This window comes from Notamacropus eugenii, chromosome 6 (assembly GCF_028372415.1).
Source record: "Notamacropus eugenii isolate mMacEug1 chromosome 6, mMacEug1.pri_v2, whole genome shotgun sequence".
Lineage (NCBI taxonomy): Eukaryota > Metazoa > Chordata > Mammalia > Diprotodontia > Macropodidae > Notamacropus > Notamacropus eugenii.
The window spans coordinates 104,722,584-104,747,505 of NC_092877.1; the positions used below are offsets into that span (position 1 = coordinate 104,722,584).

Genomic DNA, 24,922 nt, shown 5'->3' on the forward strand with positions numbered 1-24,922 from the left:
AGTCTGAATTAAGGTCTTTAAGGATCGACAGAGTTGATCTCCTTGTTGCCTAAGGGATTCTCAAAAGTCTTCTCCAGCACTACCTCTACACATCTTTGCATCATCCTTTCCTCTTCATTCACATGGTTACTCCATCACTTCTGACTTAGATTACTGTAATAACCTCGTAATTAATTTATCTGCCTAAAATTTCTCCTCTCTCATTCTATCCTGAATACAGTTGTCAAAACAACATTCCAAAATGCCAGTTCCCCAATCACAAAGTTCTAGAGGCCCCCTATCTCATCTAGAGCAAATATAAATTCCCCAGTTTAGTATTTAAAGATCTTCACAGTCTTTTTCAAACCTATCAGTCCAGGATGAATGCACATTACTTCCCATCATACCTTCTACACTTCAGCTAATCTGGCTTATTTCCTGTTCCCTGTACATGGCATTCCATCTTCCATCTCCACTCCTTTGCAGACACTGTCTCCCCCAGCTGAAGTTAGTCCCTCTTCACCTCTATCTCTTAAAATATCAAGCTTTCATAAAAGCACAGCTCATATGCCACCTCCTTCAAGAAGGTTTTCAGAAGGTTCCCCTGGCTACTTGCCCATTCCCCCAACAACTCCAAATTTTCTGGTATTTACTTTGCATATTTGATTCCACAGCACCATCACTACAGTATGAGCTCACTGAAGGCAGGGCTGTTTGTCTTTGTATCCTAGGCCCTTGCACAGCGCCCAACACACAGCAGACGCTTAATGATGCTGACTGTCTGATTGCTTTCTACCAGACCAAGCAGCTCCTCTACTTTCATTTCACTAGCGGGATTCAGACTTAGCCAACACTTTCATATACAGACAGCTAAGACATATGGTTTTAATTAAGGAAACAAATGTTTGTCTTTCATAATAGAAATCCAAATAGTACCCTCATTAGCAAATCTGGCAATTTTTCACTATTACTAGGATATTCTCTTGCCTTTATGGCTTGTAGTATCCAGAAAAAGCAAGCACAAAGAAATCCATATAAAAGTACTTGTGCAGAAAGAGGCATGAAAGCAATACTTATTTCCCCTTTTCCACAGATTTATGAATAATCCATATGCAAAGATAATGCTGTCTGAAGCTACTGGTATTTTTTTTTTAAATCAGTGTGTATCTATCTTGAATAGAAAATACAATGAAAAGACTCAGTTTCCCAAATCAACTAAGTCTCATTGACACAAAGGCTTCTAAGATTCAGATCTACATCAACTAACAGAACCACAAGCCCTGAGCACTGAAATACAGACAGAACTTTCATTCAGGCTTTTTTTTTTTCTTTTAACATCATCAGGAAGATTTCCATAGTGGTTTAAAAAACTGTCAATCTGTACTGGTTTTGCAAGGTACCTTAAAAAATAATTCCTCTCTCATACTGAGTTTTCATGAGAGTCACTGTTTTACTGGGACAGCTGAGTAGCACAGTGGATAAGAGCACCAGGCTTGGAGTCAAGCAGACTAGTTCACATCTGGCCTCAGACACTTATTAGCTGTGTGACCCTGGGCAAGTCACTTAACCCTGTTTGCCTTAGTTTTCTCATTGGTAAAATGAGCTGGAGAAGGAATGGTGAACCACTCCAGTATAACTGCCAAGAAAACCCCTAACAGGGTCATGAAGAGTCGGACACCACTAAAAAACTGAACACAGCTTTCAAAAACTGAAAGTTTGTAGCAGCACATGAAGGAAAAAAAGAGCTCTTGTTATTGTTGGTGTTGTTGTTAGGAGTCAGTAATGATAAGCAAATTGTTTTCTGATTTCAATTTATTAAAAATGGATTTCATCATACTTTACTGCTTCTCATAATGCTGACAAACTGAATCCAGACACAATGCTGGCTCTACTCATTTATAAATCCCATGAGCTTGATGACTGCAAACTGGAGTAGAAGTATCTCTGTTTTTTGGAATTATTAAATAGAAACACACACATAGAGGTTTGGGGCGAGGTGCAATCCATTGTAGCAGCCTCAAAATTAAGAGCAATTTGCCAGTAACATCTGTAATGATTTATTATAAGTGGCTTAGACAGAAGAAGAGCCCATACTTTGAAAACTGCATATGAAGTACACTGCTTAGTTGAGAAATTGTTAACGAAGAGTTTCAGTGAGGAAAAAAACTGGAAGACGTCAACAAAAATGGTGCTAACCAGATAAACTGAGGGGTCAACACTAAATACACACTATTTTTTCCAAACCAATTAGGCTCATCTCAATTTAACCTTATTTGGCATAACAAAGATTACTTTAAAATATGAGCTCAAAATGATGGCAATAATAGGATTATAGAATATAGATTTAAAGCTGGGACGGACTCTAAAAGTCAATTTTATAGATGAGGAAACTAAGACTGAATAAGGACTAGGACTTGGATAACTAGTGCCTTGCTCAAGTTCATATGAATCTTTTAACTAAGGTCTTAATTCAGGCCCTCTGAACCTAACTCTAGCATACTCTTTCCTCCAGAAGAAATGTTGAGAACTCAGTCAACATCATTAGGTACAATCATAATGTTTTTACCCAAATATATTGCCTTTCTTCTGAATACCTAACGTGCTCCAATAAAGAGAAAAAATGGAGTTCTGTTTATTAAAATGACTAAATTTAAGCTATTCTGCCAGCTATCTGTAAATTATCAGAATGGGATAGAGAATGATGAAAGACCAATGAAATGTTATAAAGGGACTTGGATTTTTTTTAAGCATTATAGAATGGTTAGAAAATAAAGAAAGAAATGGAGTTCCAGAAAGACACTCCAATAAGTAGTCAGCACCAACCTCAGTTCTGCATTAGATCAGTTACAATACTCACTTAAAAGACTTGAATAGGGAATTATACCATACTTAGAGACTACGTATACGGTGAAATAATATGGAATATATGTGAATAATAGATATACTATACTGTAGTTTATTATACACACACATATAAAAGCCAAAAGAATAGGGTCTTAGCACTTACAGGAAAAGTTAACAAAAAATACAAGATTGAGACAGTAAGGAATTAATAGTTAGAGAAGATTAATTTATCTTTATCAATACTTGACAAGTTAAACTAAAAGATAAGATAAAAAAAAGATAAGAAAAAAGAAGAAAATTATTATCTTGAAGAGGACCATGAGCTGACTAAAACACATGCCTGTAACGCATTCCGTCCTTATCTGACCTCAGAGTCCCTCCTCTCTTCCTTTGAGATGTAGCCCAAGGACCACCTTCCATATGAAACCTTTCCTGATCCCCCACACTAGTGCCCCTCCCCCCAAACTATCTTGTATTTTACTATTTTTGTTTATTTCTTTTTGTTCACTGTGCATCTGAGCTATATATTCTTATATAGGTATTTTTATTATCTTCCCTATTAGAATGGAGTTTCTTGGGATTGGGTATTATTTCATTATCTGTACTTGTATCTTTAGTGCCTTGCAAATAGAAGTTATTCAAATACTTATTGAGTCATTGATAGAAAAATGGATTTTGTGTCTATATCTATATCTATCTGTACCTGAAAACCATAGGATGGTAAAAGAATTTATTTTTCAAGTGTACAGAATACATATTTACAAAACCAATAATGTTCTAGGGCAGTGGTCTCCAATTATTTTTGCTATTCCTACCAATAAAGTTTTTGAGCACCCACCTCCATATATAAGTGTGTGTATGTGTGTATTCACTTATAAAGTACATACATATACTACTATATTATGCATATTATAAAATGTACAAAATATACATTTTAGAGATAAGAGATACAATATAGAAATTTTTCTCACTTATTAACTGAAATACTTTTAAAGCAATGTGACCAAATAAGCTTAATTATTTTAGAAAAATGTTTATGTATGTCTTGGGAGATAGTGTAAACATTTAAATAATGATTTCAGATTACTAGTTATTCATTTAATTTTATGAATGAGCTGAGCAAGTAGGTGAATTTATTTTTAAAGAAACATTGAAAGATACAAAATGCAACAATTAAATAACAGGTCATAGTAATTAGTGAATATGACAACTATTCAGGATGTCATGTTTCTCTACGTATAAATACTCCCCACATACAATACAAAAACAAAAGTAAGCAAAAGTGAATTGGTTTAGATTTCAACTCAGCAGGAAGGTTTCAGTATAAATCTATTCCTCTTTATATGGCTCTGTTGAGTGTATGATGTCATCTTAATTTTCTATTTTTATTTGGATATTTTAGTCATTTTTTTAGTGGGAGAGAGAGAAACAGAGCAGGAGAGGGTAGAATTTGCCAAAGGTACCTGAGCTGCTGCTGTTGTGGCTGCTGTACCTGAGTCAAAATTAATTATAAATTTAACCCTGCTAAGCCAAAACAGATCAAAGAGGGAGAAACATCTTTCATATACAAAAATATTTATAGCAACTCTTTTTCTGGTGGCAAAAAACTGGAAACTGAAGGGATAGCCAATAATTGGAGAATGGCTGAATAAGTTGTGGAATACTGACAGGATGGAATGCTCATGCTGTAAGAAATGAGGAAACTGATGATTTCAAAAAGACACAGAAAAGCTTATACAAACTGATATGGAGTGAAGGCAACAGAACCATAAGAATTTTTACAATTTACAATTAATATTCTAACATCAATATTAAAAAAATGAATCATTTTGGGAACTTTTACAAACTAATGAAGAATGAAATGAGCAGGATCAAGAGAAAAACTTCTACAATAACAACACTATAAAAAAAACCAAATGACTTGGACAGCTGTAAGTGCTCTGATCAATACAGTAACCATTCAAGATTCTACATGAACAATGATGAAATACGCTATCCACTGTGGAGAGGAGATGGATTTGGGGTGCAGAATAAGACAGAGATACTTTTGTATGCAGTCCCTGAGGAAATTTGGTCTTGACTATGAATATTTGTTCAAAGAAATTTTTTTTAATCTTTCTTTTTTTAATAGAGTTGGGGATGGAAGGGAGAGAAAATAGATTTCTGTTAATGTTTTCTAAATAGAGAAGTGTGGGAAAATGCTACAGATGTGAAATGTCGCATATGCTTTCAGATGAAGTCATATTTGTTTGACTTAACTACTTTGTGTTATTACAAGAGACATCTCAAGAAGAGGATTAATCTGTAAATTTTTATAACGGAAAAGCAAAAAAGACAATAAAACTTTTTTCTTCATTCATACTTATTAAGCACTTACTACCTGCCAGACACAGTTTGCAGATACAAAGCCAAATCTTTTAAAATGAAAAAGAAATTAAAATGACATGCCTTTAAGAATAGTCGCTGTGCCTTCTACTGCAGGTTTACATTATACAACGGAAGAAACCTGGCCTATGACACAGGTGGGATCTTTGTGTTGTTCGCTGTATCCTGGAGCCCCAGGCCTTTCTCTGAGTGGAGGGCACCTGGACCCATGGTTTCATTAGCGTAAGGGATTCCCATTGCGCAAATTTCCCCACACAGACAGAATAGCAACTCCGTAACTTATTATTCCCAAAGAGTTTGCTAGGACTAAATAGATGCCTATCAGCTGTGGATAGGGTAAACCAATTGTGATACATGAATAGATTGGAATATTATTTCACTGCAAGAGACAACGAATATGATGAAGAAAGAACCAGGGAAAGACTTTCATGAACTGATACACAGTGAGGTAAACAGAAGCAAGAAAATGACTAACACATTAACAGAACAATGTACATGGAAAGAACAACCACCACAAAATAAGTGAAAATGAACATTTCAGAATAAGGAAAAGCAAACAGGGCCTCAAAGAAGGGATATGAGAGGACAGTCTAGTCAACTCCATTGCAGAGGCAGGTATGAAACACTATTTTTTCAGACTTTTCTACTTTGATCAATTTTGCTGATTTTTTCTCTGCCTTTTCTTTAAAAATATCATTTATTATATAGGATAGCTTCCTGGGAAGAAGAGAGGTACTGGGAGAAATGTTGGTGATATAAAAGCAAAATAAATCAATAAAAATGTATATTTTAAAAGATTAAAACTGTCCTATGGGTAGGATACTTAGCACAGAAAGAGAAATGCTGGGAATTTCTCAAAGAAAGAGTTGGAGTGTGAGTTGAAGGTGATGACAGATGAAGGGTGAACGTAGTTATGTTGGTGACAAGACCCACAATTGGCGATTGTGGAAAGAGTGGAATAAACACTATCTTCTTACTCTGTAACTGATTGATTATACACCTCATAGTGTGGTCCCCTTCACCTTACGTCCAGACACATGGTACCTGAGAAGGGCTGATCCCATTCTACCCTCTTTGGAGAATACTGCTCCAGAGCATTAAAAGGGGGGCATATTAAACATTACATTTATAAACCATAATACAATAGAATAATAAGTAATGAAATACCAATAAAAGATGTAATCGAAATGCAGGCTAAAAATGACTTCCTAAAAAAGTAGATCAGTCTAAATCACAGAAAAAAAATTAAAGACAAAATAGTAAAAGTCATGGGGATAAAGCTAAATCCTCATAGATAAATTTATGCCCCTGAACTTGGTAAGAGTAAAAACAATGAGAAGACTAACAAACTGCATATGCAATTTTAAATGAGAAAATCAACAAATTAATAAACTCAAAACAAGTATAAGAGAAACTTTGGAAAAAATAAAAGCAATTTAAGCAGCACTGAATATCAAAGACAATCAAATTAATAAAGAAACCAGAAAAGGTCTAAATTGACCCCCAAAATTTGATTAATTTAATCTAATGTGAGAATAACAAATTACCAAAACAAATAAATCAAAAAAAGGAAATTATGTCAATCATAGATAGGAGCGTAAATTTAGAGGTACCTTAGAGGCCATTGAATATAACCTTCCCTCATTATGCAAATGAGGAAACTGAGGCTGAGAGAGGTTAAGTGATCTTCCCAAGGTCACATAACCAGAAAGTGTATGAAGTATGATTTGAGCCCAGTCCTCCTATTACCAAGTTCAATGTTCTTTCCACCATGACTTGACTAGAGAGGAAAGAAAATGATAAGAAACTATTACATACAGTTATGTGCCAATAAAACTAATAATTAAAGTGAAATTGATTTATGAAAATATAAAAAACAGAAAATGTCCAAATTAACAAAATGAGAGATAGATAACCTAAATAATCCAATCTTAAAAACTGACAGTGAACAAGTCAAAACTCCTGGACCAGTTAAATTTACAAGTTAATGCTAACAAACAGTTTGGGAACAAATCATTTCTATTCTTTGAAAACAGAAGGACTGAAGCCTAACTAATCATACCCACTGCTCAGACTATGATTCAGTATCACCAATGGACCAGGGACTTGGAGTATAAGGAACTGAGGCCCCAGACAGGGTATGTGAACTGCTCAAGGACCTGCACACAGTAAATGGCTAAGCTGGGATACTAATCCAGGTCCCCTGATTTCAATTCCAGCACTCCTCTGACTTCACCACTCGGTGTCTCAGACAAGACACGGCAGCTGGTCAACATGCCGTACCCAAAATTGAGGAGGAGAATGAGAACAGGCTAGATTGCATCTGGGAAACTTTGCAGTACTTCTTGTGACCCCAAGCTTCTTCCTGGAACACAGGCCCATCTTTTTAACATCAATATTTTCCCAGTGATGCCATTTCCCAGTGAGTCATGGATTACTACAGTCTCTGAAGAATTAAAATTGCTGGTCATTTAAAGGGTAATGGAGAAGTAGGTGTGAGCGATCTGAAACATAGATCAATTACCAAACGTACAGGAAACGAAGTATAAAAGATTCCACCATCAAGAGATGTCTGTTCAGAAAAGGAGGTGGGCCAGGCATGTAGCAGGTGGGAGAGATAAGTGAGGAAGAGTCTTCGCATTCCACTGGCACTCCGGCAGAGTCAAGAGATCCAGAGGATGGCAGCATTTGTGGGAGAGCAAGAACAAGAGTCTCACAGGAGGAGATTGTGCATATGGTGCATCTGGAGTCTTGGAGGAAACATCTATATTGACAAGATTGCAAAAGATTGAGGTACCAAAGTATAAAAGGGCTCTTGCTTGCCTTATTAATTTGCTTTGGGGTTTTTTGATTAACAATCCAAAGATTTGCTCCAGCCCAGAAATGTCGACTTGAGGCCCCAATGCAGCTGACAGAATCAGATTAAAATGTAGTGGGGAAATATTTTAACAAATATTTAACAACAAATTTTAACAAAATAAATGAAAATCCAATACAGCACAATGTTAATTTGAGGTTTTCTAAGTTAAAATGCTGCACACAATCCTTTCTGCCTGTTTGTTACCACTGCTCCAGTCCATCATGACCAAGTCTAAGTTATGAGTCTGTTATTAGGACTGAGTGAATCTGTAGGAATTTCTTCTCAGTCTGTTTTTAACTTACGTACAATAAAATTCATTTTATCTCACAGTGAAAGAAATGTGTGTTTTCTCTGAATCTTGGCCTTATTCACTGAGTTACATAGGGGTAAGAAAAGAGTAGGAGTGGGGTAGAGTTGAGACATTTAAAAGAATGACAACTAGTTGCTTTCTGGCTCTGATAAGGACCAATAGAGAGACAATATCGTTAACTTGAAGCTGGAGAACCATAAGTCAGACTTATGGAAGAACCATGATTAGATATATAAGATGGAAAAGCTTTGTCAAGAGGGATCTTCTAGGGTGGTATATGATGCCAATCTCTTTGGGACAGCTTGATTTTAAAAAAAAAGTGTTGCTGGGAATTAAAGTCTAGTTTTACAACATTATAAATATCAGGGAAGGCTTTTTGGAATACCTTTAAAACACCATGTATTGTCCATTATGGTATTTTCCCTGCCCAAAAAGCAAAAGAAAAAAAACACAGGAACTAAGTTCTGATGATATGAAACCATTCAATCACATATCAGGAGAGGAATGCAATCTTAAAAGACATTTAAACTGATGGTAAGTCAGTTTCTATTTTGAAACAGAACAAAGTACCATTGCTGCAATACTTGGGTCACCTCAAAGAAAATAAACAGCTCTACTGAAAGTTATGCAGACTGTGATTAGGAAAATCTAAAACCACCAAAAATAGTGTGGTTTTAGGTTTCATAAAAATATAAATCCTTTGAGACCTGGACCTTGAGACAAACCTATAAACCCAACCAAAAATTCTGGAAGGTAAGGTACAGAGTAGTCCAAACTAAAGTAGATTAAAGGGTTTCCAAGGATAAGGAGGAATTTCCTTGCTGTGCCCATTCTAAGTTAAAAAGGGATTTCTGCTATCAAGATTAACATTAAGTAGAATAAAGCTAACCCACTCTTCAGGAGTACGATTCTATCTGATATTATTCTTCCCATGTTTTGATCATTACAACTGATTGAAGGAAACTTGCTCCTCTGAAATCCTAAGGTCTACCAACAAACCAAAAAAACCCAACCACACTTACTAAGTATATGCTAGGTACTCTGTTAGGTACTAGGGATACAAGGACAAAAATAAAACAGTCCCTGTCCTCAAGGAGCTTACATTGTATCAGAGAGACATGTGCACATGTAAATAGCTACAATATAAGCACAATTTTTAATAAATATCAGTTTTAAGTTATTTGAGTTTAAAACTGCACTGAGATTTTGGGGATACCCTGATACAAAATAAATAGTAGCTAGTTCTGGCATGGAGGCACTAGCTGCTAGGGGAACTAGAAAAAGCCTTAACGGAGAAAAGAGTTCTTATGTTATCAACGTTGAAAGGGGGAAGAAAGAGAGGAAGAATTAGAAAAAGCCACTAGGGAAAATGGGAAATGCAAATTCAAACTCCTATATATCATCAGTGATTTAATGGGGGGAAAGAGAAACAGGGCACAATGAGGAAATTTCATATATATATAACAAAAGAAGATATCCCTTTTCCACTTGACCCTCCATCCAGAGTAAAAAATTGTTCTTCCTCATCAGGTTTATATCTGTATTTTTAGCACTAAACTCATGTCCATCTCCAGGGCAAGTTTATATGAATGCATATATGTAGAAGATGGACTGATGAGTCTGGGGATGTGTTAAAAGAGTAGGATAAACCTATAATGATCCATATATCAGCCTCTAAAAGGATATAACATTCAGATGTACAGTCATCAGGAATATATAAAGTGTATGAAATGGAATAATGTGAAATAAGGCTGGAAAGGTGAGCTGAAGCCAGACTTTGGAAGGTCTTAAAAACCACCCTACAGAGTTTGTTTTCTATCCTATAAGCAAGATGAAGCCAAGGAAAATTTTCAAGCAGCAGCTGGATATAATCAGACCTGTGAATAAACAGTAATAAAGGCTTTATTCTTGCCTCCAAATTAATATCCTATAGTCTACAGACAAAGTAGTCTGTAGCTTTTTATTACTACCAATGAGGGAAATGGAGGGAAAAGGTTTAGCAAAATTAAGTCAATGCCTCACATTTTACTATAATCTTGAATTATTTTTTTAAATTCACTGAAATAAAGGTTGGATGATCATTTTTCTTGAAAGGAAAGCATCTAATACTTAAGAGTCTCCCTTATTTCACTATCTAGGGGAAAGGAAAACATCAAGGCTGAAATCTATATGTGTTGTTAACATTTTTCTATTTCTTCGCAGTGCAAAAATCAAATTTGTAATTTGGAAATTGCGAGTCTCACTAAGAAAGACAAACATAGGTTGGGGGGGAGGAGTTACTAAGTCATAAAATAAAAAAGAAATAAATATGTGAAAAACTTTAAAAAATATCTCTACTGTAATGGGGAGGGAAGAGGCCTATTATCAAGTATTTTAAGCATGATGAGAAAAAAAACTATGCAGATTAAAATGCATTATTGTCATCATAATTCCCCTCAATGACTCAAAAGCCCTACATTACTTCTTGTGTAACAGATTTGGGGTCAACCTGGCATTTGGCCTAGTATGCTTTGTTTAAATATTTTATTTACAGAATCCAGATGTCCTAGATTCACATCATTATAATTCATATTTGCCTTCTTCACAATATTCTTCATTATTAAATATGCAAGAACTAATTTATATTGGGACCAATGTAAGTAGTTGAAATGTACTTAACAATAAGGCTAATTTTTAAAAGTATCTGTGCTGTAGCCCCATTAAGCTATCTTAGAACATAAATCACATTTTGTTGCTCACTGAGATACCCTTGGAAAATCAACACACTTCTGATATCCTTTAATTTTTCTAAAGTACTCTATCTTTTAAATTTAATCAGAGCCAGATAAGTTTTTAAAGTACAGCCTCATAAGGAATTTACATTTGAATGTTTGGACTTTTTGTCTATGAGAAAAAGCAAGATAAAACATTTGTTTCATCCAAAACCTTAAGACTTGCAAAGGAAAGGGGGAAAAGAAGAAGGCAATTGTCACTAAATTCTATTACAAAAAGCACCAAAGGGGTTGGTCAAAAATGCACTTCTATCTTTGCTCCAATTATGCTTTACTAAAACCCAAGTATCACCACTACATTCGTCTGTTTTACATCGCCAGTCAAGATTTCCAAAGTCTCATTCTATCTACTAAGAGACATACAAAGAGGAATCGTAAGGAAAGTGAACTATGGGACAAAATGGTGACATATCTTCCAACATTACCACAACTTGAGCAATAAAACACTAAATTCAAAATTTTACTCATAAAACCAATACTTAAAGGGGTCAGGGGCAGGGAATATGATCTATCATGCCAGCTGGGAGGAAGAGGCAAAGTTATGGATAAGAAATAACCAAAACTACAACTTTAAATCATTCTCTTTGTAACTTTCTTTGTCAATTCAACAGCAGTATAAATAAACCATTCTGGCTATAATATAGGTTACTAGTTGAAAGGTTATTCTAGATGGAGGATTCTTTTGTCTTTAAATTCACTACAATGAACCTGGGGCTCAAATTCCCAGTCCTCTCTTTTCCACATAAATTTGCATTAAGCAACACAACCACCTAAGGAAACAAATATCATTCAGGGAGGAGAGGGTGGACAGGGAAAAGAAGAGTTAAGATTCAATCCTGACATAAGGATTACAATATCTTTTTTTATTATTTTGTCCATAAGCATATGCCAAATTCCCTATCATGAGCCTTAAAGCAGTCATTTAATGAAATACATATGCTCCAGAAAAGTAGTTTGTACACAAGTTGTAAACTGTTATATTTTCATACTTCTTCCATGATATCAGAAATGTCTTCTAACAGAAAAAAAATACCTTTAAATTTTAAGGTTATAAGGATAGCTTATAAGGATAATGATTACCCACTCCACCAATGGTGTAGGATCCAAAATACTCCCTGGGATGGCACCTGGGATTGGGAGTTCTCCTCATGGCGCCTCATGACTCCTTCATGGAAGTTGATATTCCCCCAATGTCTAATAGATAAAACAAATACCAGCCAAGTACCAGATCACAAGAAAATTAAGTACTTAATACTATATCAGATGGTTGGCCATCCAAAGCCTGGATACAATCCCAGGACCCTGGCTAACCAAATGCCTGGTCAGAGAATGACCTGAATCCTATATCTGATGGGTATTTACAGCCCTTGACCAAGGAGAAAAATAACAGAAGTTGCATTCAGACTATTCCTTCTTCCTGCAGACGCCCTTCACCTCCAGGGGGTAGAATTTGGTTAGCTGATATATATGGAAGGTATCTCCATTCTTCTCCTTTAGCCTTATTTAGCTATCAAATGACCTGCAAATACTGAAACAGTCCAATGTCTCTGTACTCTCATCCATGTACGTACACAATCCAGGAGTCACAGTCCATCCAGCCCTTCTTAAATGCACTACTCTTAACCGTGTCATCTTAACAGTCCTTCACAAGACATTCACCCATCACGTTTTCAGTCTTCTTCTTGATCTCTTGACACCTGTGCTGCGAGTCCACGTCACACATAGTCTATCTATCTCTCCTTCTTATTAGATCATGGACCCAATTCCTTTTCTGGCCATAAGGGAAATGACCTTTTTAAACGACAGCTCATTAATGTTGGCTTTTACACTGCTTTGTACATGTACTTCAGTGGTGGTAATGAGCCTATTAACACCTGCCATTTACTTCTCCTCTGCTCTTTAATTTGACTTGCAGTTTTGACCCCTTGGATATTGTGGTATTCCATAATTCACAGCAATGCAAGCAACATCAAAAGATCATCGATAGAAGAAAACTGGCTCTTTTGGCCTTTCCACTTGGGCAAATACTTTACAAGGGTTAAACTTCCATAGGAAATGGTGATAGCTCCTGACGATGTCTGTTCCTTTATCCATTCCTATGAACAAACAGCAACGCGTCTACAGGCAAGAATTTATTTATCTGGATACGAGTAGTGGCCAAAGTCTATAGCACAGAAGAATGCTGAACAAATTCATGAATAAGAGTCCTATTTATACTTCTTTCTGTAAAAGATAATCATTAGTTTTGTTGTGATATCCTTATGATACTCTTCAGACCCAGGGTACAAAACATAGTAAATTAAATTCATTCAAATTCAAATTCACTGACAAATACTAACAACTTCTATGGAGCCAGAAAACCTTAGATTTATTCATTCATGTATTCATACATACATGCACACATTCAAACATTTACTAATGGTCCATTATGTGTAAAGCACTAGGTTAGTGCTATGGGATTTTCAAAACGAGGACAACATCCCCTACAATTTGGCAAAGATATAACAGATAAATAAATGTAGTGTAAGGCAGAAACTGATGTTTCAAAAACAGTCCCAAAGAAAAGGTCATGGGAATAAACACATCATCAGAGTTGACATGAGAAGTGTTTTTAGGTACTAATTTTTAAATAATCAACTCTTACCTATCTAGCTATTAAACCTATATTTTTAAACAAAACCTGTTCTCATGCTTAAGTGGTTATGCTTCTATTAAATTCTTACATAAAATCACAAACAGTAAAATATTATATTTTTTAACAAAAGGGACTCTGGGGGTCTCTAATTTTTTACCAAATAGACAAAAAAAGGTCCACTTACAATTAAATTTTACCAGAGTTTAGTTCTTCTAATTCTGAAGTTCAAATTCATTGTGCCAGAATGAGTAATAAGAACAAAGAGACAGGCAATCTACCAGACAAGAAGTGATAACAACACTGGAGTAAAAATTGACAGATGAGGGAAAAGGGCAGGACATGTCTAACGTTCTTGATCTTTTTTCCAGGTACAGTAGTCCTACAACTCAGATCCATAAAATAAGAGCTTTTTCCTACTGCCAAAATAAAAAAAAAAAAGGAAAAAGAATGAGAAGGGAGGAAGATGAAGCCAATTTCTGTCAATTTTATTTGTTAGACTGTCTGCCTGTCCAGTACAGAAAGCTAGCAGATTGCCCTTTGTAAATACTCTCCTACAATTCCCATACTTTGTGCTAGAAAGACAAGTGGTAACACTAGGCACTGACGACTGTGTGGGGGGGGAGGGGGAGGTTAGGAAGGAAGATCTATATATGTATATTGTATATTCTCTCTCTCTCGATGTTCCTATCTATCTCTATCTCTTTCTAGAGATAGAGATCAATACACACACACACACACACACACACACACACACACATGCATACACACACACAACCCCAAACACACATATAGGAAGATAAGTACATTCAAATGTGTGTGTGCGCATGTGACACATATTTTCTACATGTGCATATATGTGCATTGTATGTTTGTGGTGTTATAGATCTACACGTGTGTGGATACATATACACATGTATACATACTATCTATATACAAGCACACACATATATAGATATGTAACTTCCTAACACCACATATACACTCTCTCTTTATACACACACAGACATGTATATGATATACACTTGTCTTTCTACAAGTACATATGTGTACGGTGTTAGGAAAGAATGTATTTATATATATAAATATAGATAGGTACATCTTTACAGAGACAGAGCTAGAAAAAGATATATGCACATATACTCACACACACAGACACAGATATACAGACACTACCTATCTACTTGCTCCTTCCCAACACCACACACAGATACATTGTCATCAACACCATATATGTGTATATATGTATATGCATGTTTACACACAGGCATATAGATACATACATAGATAGCAAAATGCTCAAATGGTGTTAGGAAGAACACACACATATATATGTTATACCTCACACACACATATATACATATATGCTCCTTCCTAACACAAGTCAAGCATTTTGCAACCTCTTCAAGGATTTTCCAAGATTTCATTATAGACTATTTAGTGGGGAAAGGCTAGGACTTAGATTTTAGGGATAAATTACCCTGCTAACCCCACAGAAAAATGTCCATTTCCCCCAGGCTCACTAATAGATGATGACATTAACTGGGAACTGCCCCTTGAGCCAGCTCCTTGGACTCACCCATGCTCATTTTGATGGGCAGATTCTCTCTGCTAGCTGCTTCCACCAGGTGTCTCCTAACCTCCATCAGAGCTTCTTTGTGCTTGGTGGTCAGTAAAGACTCCCAGAGGGTCCTCGCTGGTGTGTCACTGCAATAAAACCACAAAGAACACTGGCTAAATTTCTAATATATAATAAAAGGGATGAAAAGCACAATCTTTTTTTTTTTAAGTCTGAACACTAATGTTTGTTCAAGTTAGGGGTTGACTGACTCACTCTTTTGAATCAATGTTTATCACTGAAAAAGTAATGAAAATCCCAGAATCATCAAATAGTCACAGAAAAATGGAAGGAAAAAAGAGAGGGAAAGAAAAGATAAAGGAAGGAAGCAAACAGAGGGAAAGAAGGAAACAAGGAGAGGGAAGAAAGGAAAACAATTCCATGTTACAGAAGATAGACATGAGTGAGGAAAATGGGACTATTTAATAATTTTAAAACATTAAAAGAGGAGTCAAAATTACCTTAGGATCCATGTAAACCAATGAATTGCTAATGAGCCACCAAAGATAATGATTATTTAATAAAACTGTTTATTAAAAGGTCACTTAATAAATTTAATAGTAGCTTAATAAAACTGAGCCAAACCATTGTCCAAATGGCAACTTTTAGAACTGAGTTTTATCAAAAATGGCTAGGTTACCCAACGGTAGAAAGTATTATGTCTAAGAACCCAAAGTAATTAGTAAGACAATTGTCCTCAACAAAGCAACTATTCCTTGCTTAGAAAATATTCAACAAAACAACTTTAATAGACTAGCTCATTAATGAATGAAAAATAATAATTGTGCTGAGTTACAATAGCTTCAAACTCTGTTGACTGTCACACTATTGGCTCTAAGATGGAGGGGGGTGATTTTTCAACAAATCTTTTACAACTGACCTTTCATAAAAGGCATGAAGTTGAAGATTCTGTTAGGCTTATCTCAACTCATTTCCTCTGTAGTTCTCAATCTCAGCAAAGTGCCATATCCAATTTGTGAATGAGTATAGTGTTTTTCCTGGAAGAATGGTGACTGGATGCCAAATATACACATTTGGATTCACTTTTTAAAATAGAGTATAAAAGAACAAAGACGACTTCTGTCCCCGTTCAGTGGTTTTTCCCTTTCCAAGTCCCCAGGATATTTCCTATCATCGAGTTTTCTTGAAGATATTCTATTTAATTTTTAAATGACCTATTTGAATGCAGTGTGGTTAAAAAAACTGTAATAATAATAATACATAATAAAATAACTTTCAAGGTTAAACTCAAGGTTACAGTGAAAACTAATACTGAACTTTAACCTTTTAAAAACTACTTTAATTATAACTTCAGGTACCTTATAATCTAAACAGCTAATCAATCAATTAACAAGTATTTATTAAGCACTTACTATGTGCCAGACATTGTGCTGGGCACTGGGGAAAAAAAGACAAAATGAATCAGTCCTTGCCTTTAAGGAACACACATTCTATGAGAGACAATCTGAACGTAAATAAGTATATGCAAATATTTATATATTCACATATACACACATGTGTAAGCATAAACAAAATAAGGGCAAGGTACTTGGGAGGGAGTGGACAAGGCGCTAGTAGCTAAGTAGATCAGGACAGGTTTATGAAAAAGCAGAATTTAAACTGAGTTTTAAAAGAAACAAGGAACTCTAAAAAGTAGAAATGAGGAGAGTGCATTCCTAATTTAGGGGACAGCGAGTGCAAAGGCAAAGAGATGAGAATATGATAAACTGGACCAGAGAGTGAAGGAGGATGAGTTATGGTGAAAAGGCAGGTTGGGATTAGGTTGTGAAGGGCTTTCAAAGACAAGCAGAAAGGTTTATATTTCAACTAGAGGCAATATAGAGACACTATAATTTACCGAATCAGGGAATAACATAGGAAGATCTATACTTTAGGAAAAGCATTTTGGAGTGGAAAGATGAGGATAAGTGGAAAGATCTTGTGGAGAGCAGAAATTGCAACATCAGGTTACTGCTTGGATAGATTGGGTGAGTTAGCGTTAGGAGGCTGTGAACCGGGGTGCCTACAAGGATATCGGAGATACCTGTGAGCCAACTAGTTTACACACTTAACTAGGGCAGAAGTTTTATCAATAGCATTTTTCATTAATATCAACCACAAACTGTTTCAAAGGTTGATAAATAAACATGTATTAGAGATATGTAGAATTAGGAATGGTTCTTCAAATGGGGAGATAGTAATCTATTCACTAAACCCCAGTTCTCACCCTTTTACCAAATCATTCCTCTTCACTCATCTATCTCTTTTACCAAATAAATATATCCTTCTCCCTCCCCTATCTGCCCAATCTGATTCATTTAGTGCCATGAAAAGACAGAGACAAAAAGTGGAAAGAATATCTATCTCATCTGATTTTCTCTATGCTGCCATATTAGTTTAAAATAAGAAAAAAAATTATCCTAGAAGTGATCATCTAAAAACAAAACAAAACCTAGTATTATCTATGGTGCATATGCCACCCAACAAGGCAAATAAGGATTCCAAATGAGTCACTTCAGATATAGACAGTTTTAGAATCCCGGATTATTTTCCTACTAACTACAAAATACCAGCTATTTAAGATGAATATATTTGAAATAGTCTGGCTTTATTTCTCTTTAAAATGCCTCATGTTATGACTAAACTACTTATTCTTGTCTCTGAAATAGGGAAGATAGACAAAAGACTTTCTTTTTTCTTATTTGTAACCCAAGTGTTTAGCATAATGCTTGACACATTGCTAAATGATTATTGTGTTATATTGTGAAAGGTTAAGGTTAAAATATAGGTCACCTCTGTTACGTATTCAGGTGATCCTGCTAACAACATCATCCACAAAGTCCTCTTCAGTATCAAAGAGACAATGTAATTGTGAATACTGTGTTCCCAAAAAATCTTCTTACTGTATATGTAACAACTGACACCCCAAATTAGATGGTTCTTGTTCAACATTTAATGTACATGAAAATACCACAAAATGAACTCATGCAAAGTGTTTATACTTTAAGGACTGGTTAAGTCACAACTGAAGGAACAGGGTTTTCTTCCTGTGCTTTGGATAACATTAAACAGTAGATAAGATAGTCTTTCAGGATAATGTTGGACATTAATATATTATAAAACATCATCTGTCATATCATACATCACAGCTAATCTCTAAATGCTTGATAATGTCAAAGGTACCTATTTAATCTTAACATGAATCAGGAGGGTCTATTATTATCATTCTCAGAAATAATGACAGCTGACAGTTATATAATGTGTTAAGGTTAAAAGAGATGTCTTCACAATAAACTTATGAGCTAGACATGATAAGTATCGCATACATGTATACATGGGAAAACTGAGGTTCACCAAGATTCTAACTTTCCCAAGATCACACAAAGTGGTACAGCTGGACCTCCAAGCTGAATGCTATCTCTACCAGATACGATTTCTGTCTCATTTGCTACTAACCAGCTGTGTGATTTTGGACAAGTCACTTAAACTCTCTTGGCTTCAGTGGTCACACTGTAAAATAAGAACAGTAATACCTCGTGAACCATGTTCATTCTTAGCTACTTCTCATCTGGAAGAAGTGTCACCCACGACCTTGAAATGATAATAATTACTGGTCTTAAGTGGTACCAAATCTATTGCTAGAAAAACAGAAAATTAACTCAGGGACTATATGAACACAACTACAAAACACTTTTTGCACAAATAAAGTTAGAACTAAATAAGTGGAAAAACACCAGTTGCTTGTTGGTAGGCCGAGGCAATATAATAAAAATGACAATTTTACCTAAATTAATTTACTTATTTAGTGCCATACCAATTAAACCATCAGAGAATTATTTTGTAGAGCTGGAAAAAATAGTATCAAAATTCATCTGGAAGAACAAAAGAACACAATATCAAGGGGACTAATGAAAAGAATGCTAGGAAAGATGGTCTAGCGCTACCAGATCTAAAATTGTATCATAAAGCAGCAATTACCAAAACCACTTGGTACTGGCTAAGAAACAGAAGGGTAGACAAGTGGAATATGCTAGGTACTCAAGAGACAGTAGACAATGAATATAGTAATCTACTGTTTGATAAACCCAAGGTACCCAGCTTCTGGGATAAGAACTCACTGTTCCACAAAAATTGCTGGGAAAACTGGATAAAAGTGTGGAGGAAACTAGGCATAGACCAATGCCTGACACCATACACAAGAATAAAATCCAAATGGACACACGATCTAGATGTAAAGATTGATACCATGGACAAATTGGTAGAGCAAGGAATAGTGTATTTAACAGATTTATGGAGAAGGGAAGAATTTTTAACTAAAGAAGAGATAGAAAACATTATGAAGTGCAAGATGGATAATTTTGATTACATTAAACTGAAAAGTTTTTGCACAACCAAACCCAATGCAACCAAAATTTGGAGGGATGTAGAAATCTGGGAAAGAAATTTTACAGCTAATGTCAGTGATAAAGGTCTCATTTCTAGAATATATAGAGAGAACTGAATCAAATGTACAAAAATACAAGTTATTCCCCAATTGGTAAATGATCAAAGGATATGAACAGGCAATTTTCAGAGGAAGAAATTAAAGATATCTATAGTCATATGAAAAAATGCTCTAAATTACTTTTGATTAGAGAGATGCAAATCAAAACAACTTTGAGGTACCACATCACATCTATCAGATGGGCAAACACAACAGAACAGGAAGATGATAAATGATGGCGAGGATGTGGGAGAGTTGGAACACTAAAACACTGTTGGTGGAGCTGTGAGCTGATCCAACCATTCTGGAGAGCAATTTGGAACTATGCCCAAAGGGCTACAAAAATGTGCATACCCTTTGACCCCGCAATAGAGCTTTTAGGACTGCATCCCCAGGAGATCATAAAAATGGGAAAGGGTCCCAGATGTACAAAAATATTTATAGCAGCACTCTTTGTGGTGCTCAAAAACTGGAAATCAAGGGAATGTCCATCAATTGGGGAATGGCTGAATAAATTATGGTGTATGAATGTAATGGAATACTATTGCGCTATAAGAAATGATGAACAGGACGACTTCAGAGGCCTGGACAGACTTATATGATCTGATGCTGAGTGAAAGGAGCAGAACCAGGATAACTTTGTGCATAGCAACGACCACAGTGTGCAAGAATTTTTTCTGGTAGACCTGAAACTTCGTAGCAATGCAAGGACTTAAAAAAAAAAAATTCCCGATGATCTTCTAAGGCAAAATGCCTTCCACATCCAGGGAAAGAACTATGGAATTCAATCGCAGAATATAGCAGATCGTTTTTTTGTGTGTGTATCACATTTTGGTTTGTCATATGATTTCTCCCATTTATTATAATTCTTCTACACAGCATGACTATAGTGAAAATATATTTAACAGAAATGTATGTGTAGATCCTATATAAAATTGTATGCTGTCTCGGGACAGAGGGAGATAGGGGAAAAAAATTTAAATTATATAGTAGTGATTGTAGAACACTAAAAATAAATAAAATTAATATAAAAAAAGAAAAACAGGAAATTTCTGATCTTTTCTCAAAATTTAATATTATTCAGATTTTTCAGGATGACATTAAAATTATGCAGAAATGATTGAATAAGCTGAGCTTGAATTTCTGCAGCAATACACATAATTTTTAAAATGGCTTTATATATGTATAGGTAGATAAATATATTTATAGATACTTACCTATATCTATAAACACACACTCATAAAGGTCTTCTAATAATTAGGATGACCAATTTTTATAAAGAGTATTCTACTTTTGTTATTCAGTTGTGTCTGACTCTTCATGGTGCCATTTGGGATTTTCTTAGCAGAGATACTGAAGCACTTTGCCATTTCCTTTCCTAGCTCATTTTATAGATGAGGAAACTGAGGCAAACAGGGTTAAATGACTTGACCAGGGTCACATAGGTGCTAAGTATCTGAGGCCAGATTTGAACTCAAGAAGGTGAGTCTTCCTGACTCCAGATCTGGCATATCCACTGAGCCACTTAGCTGCCCTCCTATTTTTGTTATTGACATCCATATATTCCATAGAACTAGAGGCTCTTTTGCACAGAAAACATTATAAGATGTGATTACAATTGTGGCAACAGAGACTTTATACCCAATAAGATTCTTTTTCAACTCTGGGATCTATCCTCTACAACCATTCCATCTCTCATTCTCCAGACTTAGTCACAAAACCTTTGCTGCTGCCTGGCTCGGATCCTTCAGTCTCTTCTTCCATTAGTCAGCTCTTTCCAAAACATCCATTTTGGAGAAAGGCTGCATCCTTTCTTCTCCATTTGTCTTCATGTTCCCAAACTCCTTCCTTACTCTCTGGTTTTCAGTTCCCCCTTCATGTAATGTCTTCACCCCTTAGAATGTAAGCTTGTTGGGAATAGGTACTGTCTTTCTTTTTGCTCCTATTTGTATCCCCAAAGCTTAGCTCAGTGCCTGGTACATAATAAGTGATTAATAAATATTTGTTAACTTAATTTGACTTTACTTCAATCTGGCTATGAATCTAATAGGACTAGTCTGAAGTACCACAATAGGTCATTGGATACCACTCTCTTATGACGTATTCCAATATGTAAATGCAGTAAAAATTAAAAAGCTTGGATTATATAAGACTGATTGGCTCACTGATTTATTAAATTTGTCAGTTTGAGATTAGGAAGAGTTTACTCAGACTACAAGATACCTATATTTAATCCATCTAGCTACAATTAAAGCTAAGTGTATACCATGCTGATTTTCAATATGTCAAAGATGACAGAGGTTAGAAATCTTCTGTCATTCTATTAGTGAAAGGTTTTAGAAAAAACATAGGTTCTCTATAGCCTCTTTATTTCTAATTGACTCATACTTAGGTAGCCTGGTTGATTCTTCTATGAAATTCATACCTTTAATATTAAAAATTATAAAATTTTGTAGAATTTATGGCTCAAAAGACCCTTTGAAATAGCCTGGCTCAGATGGCTGATTTTTCAGATGAATAAAGTGAAGCCCAAAGAACAGAAGTCATGTCCCAAGAGTCACACATGCAGTAAGTCATAGACTGGGATTAGAATATGCTTTCTTCTCCCTTTAGAGTAGAAGCTCTTTGAGGGTGGGGACTGGTTTTGCCCCCTTAGAGATCACTGCATTGTCATGGCGGAGGGGCTTGCACAGGTCAGAGAAACTATGAGCTATTCTGTGCAAGTTTACCCATCACAGACAGGTCATAATGGAGAGTTCTGATAAAAGGTGATTCACTGGAGAAGGAAATGGCAAACCATTCCGGGATCTTTGCCAAGAAAACTCCATGGGCAGTATTAAAATGATACGATATGACACCAGAAGAGGAGCCCCTCAGGTCAGAAGGCATCCAACATATTACTGGAGAACAGCAGAGGACAAGTAGCTCCAAAAGAATGAAGCAGCTGGCCAAAGCCAAAATGATACTCAGCTGTGGGTATGGCTGGTGACAAAAGGAAAGTCCAATGCTGTAAAGATCAACTCTGCATAGAAACCTGGAATATAAAATCTATGAACCAAAGTAAGCTGGATGTGGTCAAACAGGAGATGGAAAGGTTCAACATCAACATCTTGCGTGTCAGTGAACTTAAATGGATGGGAATGGGTGAATTTAATTCAGGTGATCACTACATGTATCACTGTGGGTAAAAGTTCCTTAGAAGAAATGGGAGTATTCCATAAAGCAGTTATGGTCACTAAAAGAGTGAGAAAAACAGTATGGGGTATAATCTCAAAAATGACAATGATAGCTATTCAAATCAAAGGCAAACCATTCAACATCACAGTAATTCAAGTCTATGCTCCAACCACTGATACTGAAGAGGTCAAAGTTGCTCAGTTTTATGAAGACCTACAACATCTTCTAGAAATAATATCAAAAAAGATGTGACATTCATCATAGAAGAGTGGAATGCTAAAGTAAGAAATCAAATGATAACTGGAATAACAGGCAAGTTATACCTCGGAGTACAAAATGAAGTAGGGCAAGCACTAATAGAGTTCTGTCAACATAAATTTCTGGTCAAAGTAAACTTCTTTCTCAACAACGCAAAAGGTGAAACTACATACAGACATCATCCGATGATCAATATCAAAACCTGACTGACTGTATACTTTGCAGCCAAAGGTGGAGAAGCTCTAAATAGTTTGTTTAAAAAAAAAATGAGGTAACTGTGGCTCAGATCATGAGCTTCTTATTGCAAAATTCTGACTTTTATTGCAAAAAGTGGGGGAAACCATCAGACCATATAGGTATGACCTAAATAACATTCCTTATTAATATGAAGGAGAAGTGATGATGAGTTTTAAGGGATTAGATCTTGTAGATAGAGTGCCTGAAGAACTATGGACAGAGATTTGCAATATTGTGCAGGAGGCAGCAACAAAAAACACTCCAGAGAAAAAGAAGAGCAAAAAGCAAAATGGCGGCCTGACAAGGATTTACAAATAGATGAGGAAAGAAGGAAAGGGGAAGGAGAAAAGGAAAGATATACCCAATTGTACACAGAGTTCCAGAGGACAACAAGGAGAGATAAAAAGATTGTCTTTAAAATGAGAAATGCAAGAAACAGAAGACAATAAAATGAGAAAGAAAAAAAGATCTCTTCCTTCAAGAAAATTAAAGATATCAAAGAAACTGGGCATGACAAAATACAGAGATGGCACGGACTTCACACAAGTAGAAGAGATTAAGAAGAGGTGTTGGGAATACACAGAAGAGCTACACAAGAAAGAGCTTCATGTCACCAATGGTGGTTACTGATCTAGAGCCAGACATGCTAGAGAATGGAGTAAGTCAGCCTTAGAAAGCATTGCTAACAATAAGACTTCTGAAGGTAATGGAATTCCACCTAAGTTATTTAAAATCCTAACTCTTAAAATCCAACTGATGCTGTCGAAGTTATTTAAAATCCTAACTGTTTAAATCCAACTGATGCTGAACTCAGTAGGTCAGCAAACTTGGGAAACAACAATAGCCACTGGACTGGAATAGATCAGTTTAAGTCCAAATCCTAAAGAAGAGAAATGCCAAGAATATTCAAATTACCAAACAATCACATGCATTTCACAAGCCAACAATGTTATAAGATTCTGAAAGCTAAGCTTCAGTAATATGGGAACCAAGAATTACCAGAAATGCAGGCTGGTTTCCGATAAAACAGAGGAACTAGAGACCAAACTGCCAATATTTGCTGGATTATGGAGAAAGCAAAAGAATTCCAGAAAACATCTACTTCTGCTTCAATGACTACACTAAAGTCTTTTGCTGTGTGAATCACAACAAAATGCAGCAAGTTCTCAGTGATGCAAGGACCAGATCATCCTCTTTGTCTCCTGAGGAACCTTGAACCTGCTGGTCAAGAAACAATAGTTGGAATCGAACATGCAACAACTGAGTGGTTGAAGATTGGGAAAGGAATGTATATTGTCACCTTACTTATTTAACTCATATGCAGAGTACATCATGAGAAATGCCAGGAAAATATTGCCAGGAGAAATA

The 24,922-nt window shown here is 35.7% G+C and overlaps 1 protein-coding gene across 1 annotated transcript in view; it reads right to left on the reverse strand.

Annotated features, from left to right (window-relative positions):
- The window catches only part of SCFD2 (sec1 family domain containing 2), a 423,131-nt gene that overhangs the window by 336,967 nt on the left and 61,242 nt on the right, over positions 1 to 24,922 (reverse strand). Inside the window, exon 3 of the mRNA XM_072620771.1 lies at positions 15,361 to 15,488. Within this exon, the coding sequence (XP_072476872.1) occupies positions 15,361 to 15,488 (128 nt within the window). The remainder of the gene's footprint in view (positions 1 to 15,360; positions 15,489 to 24,922) is intronic.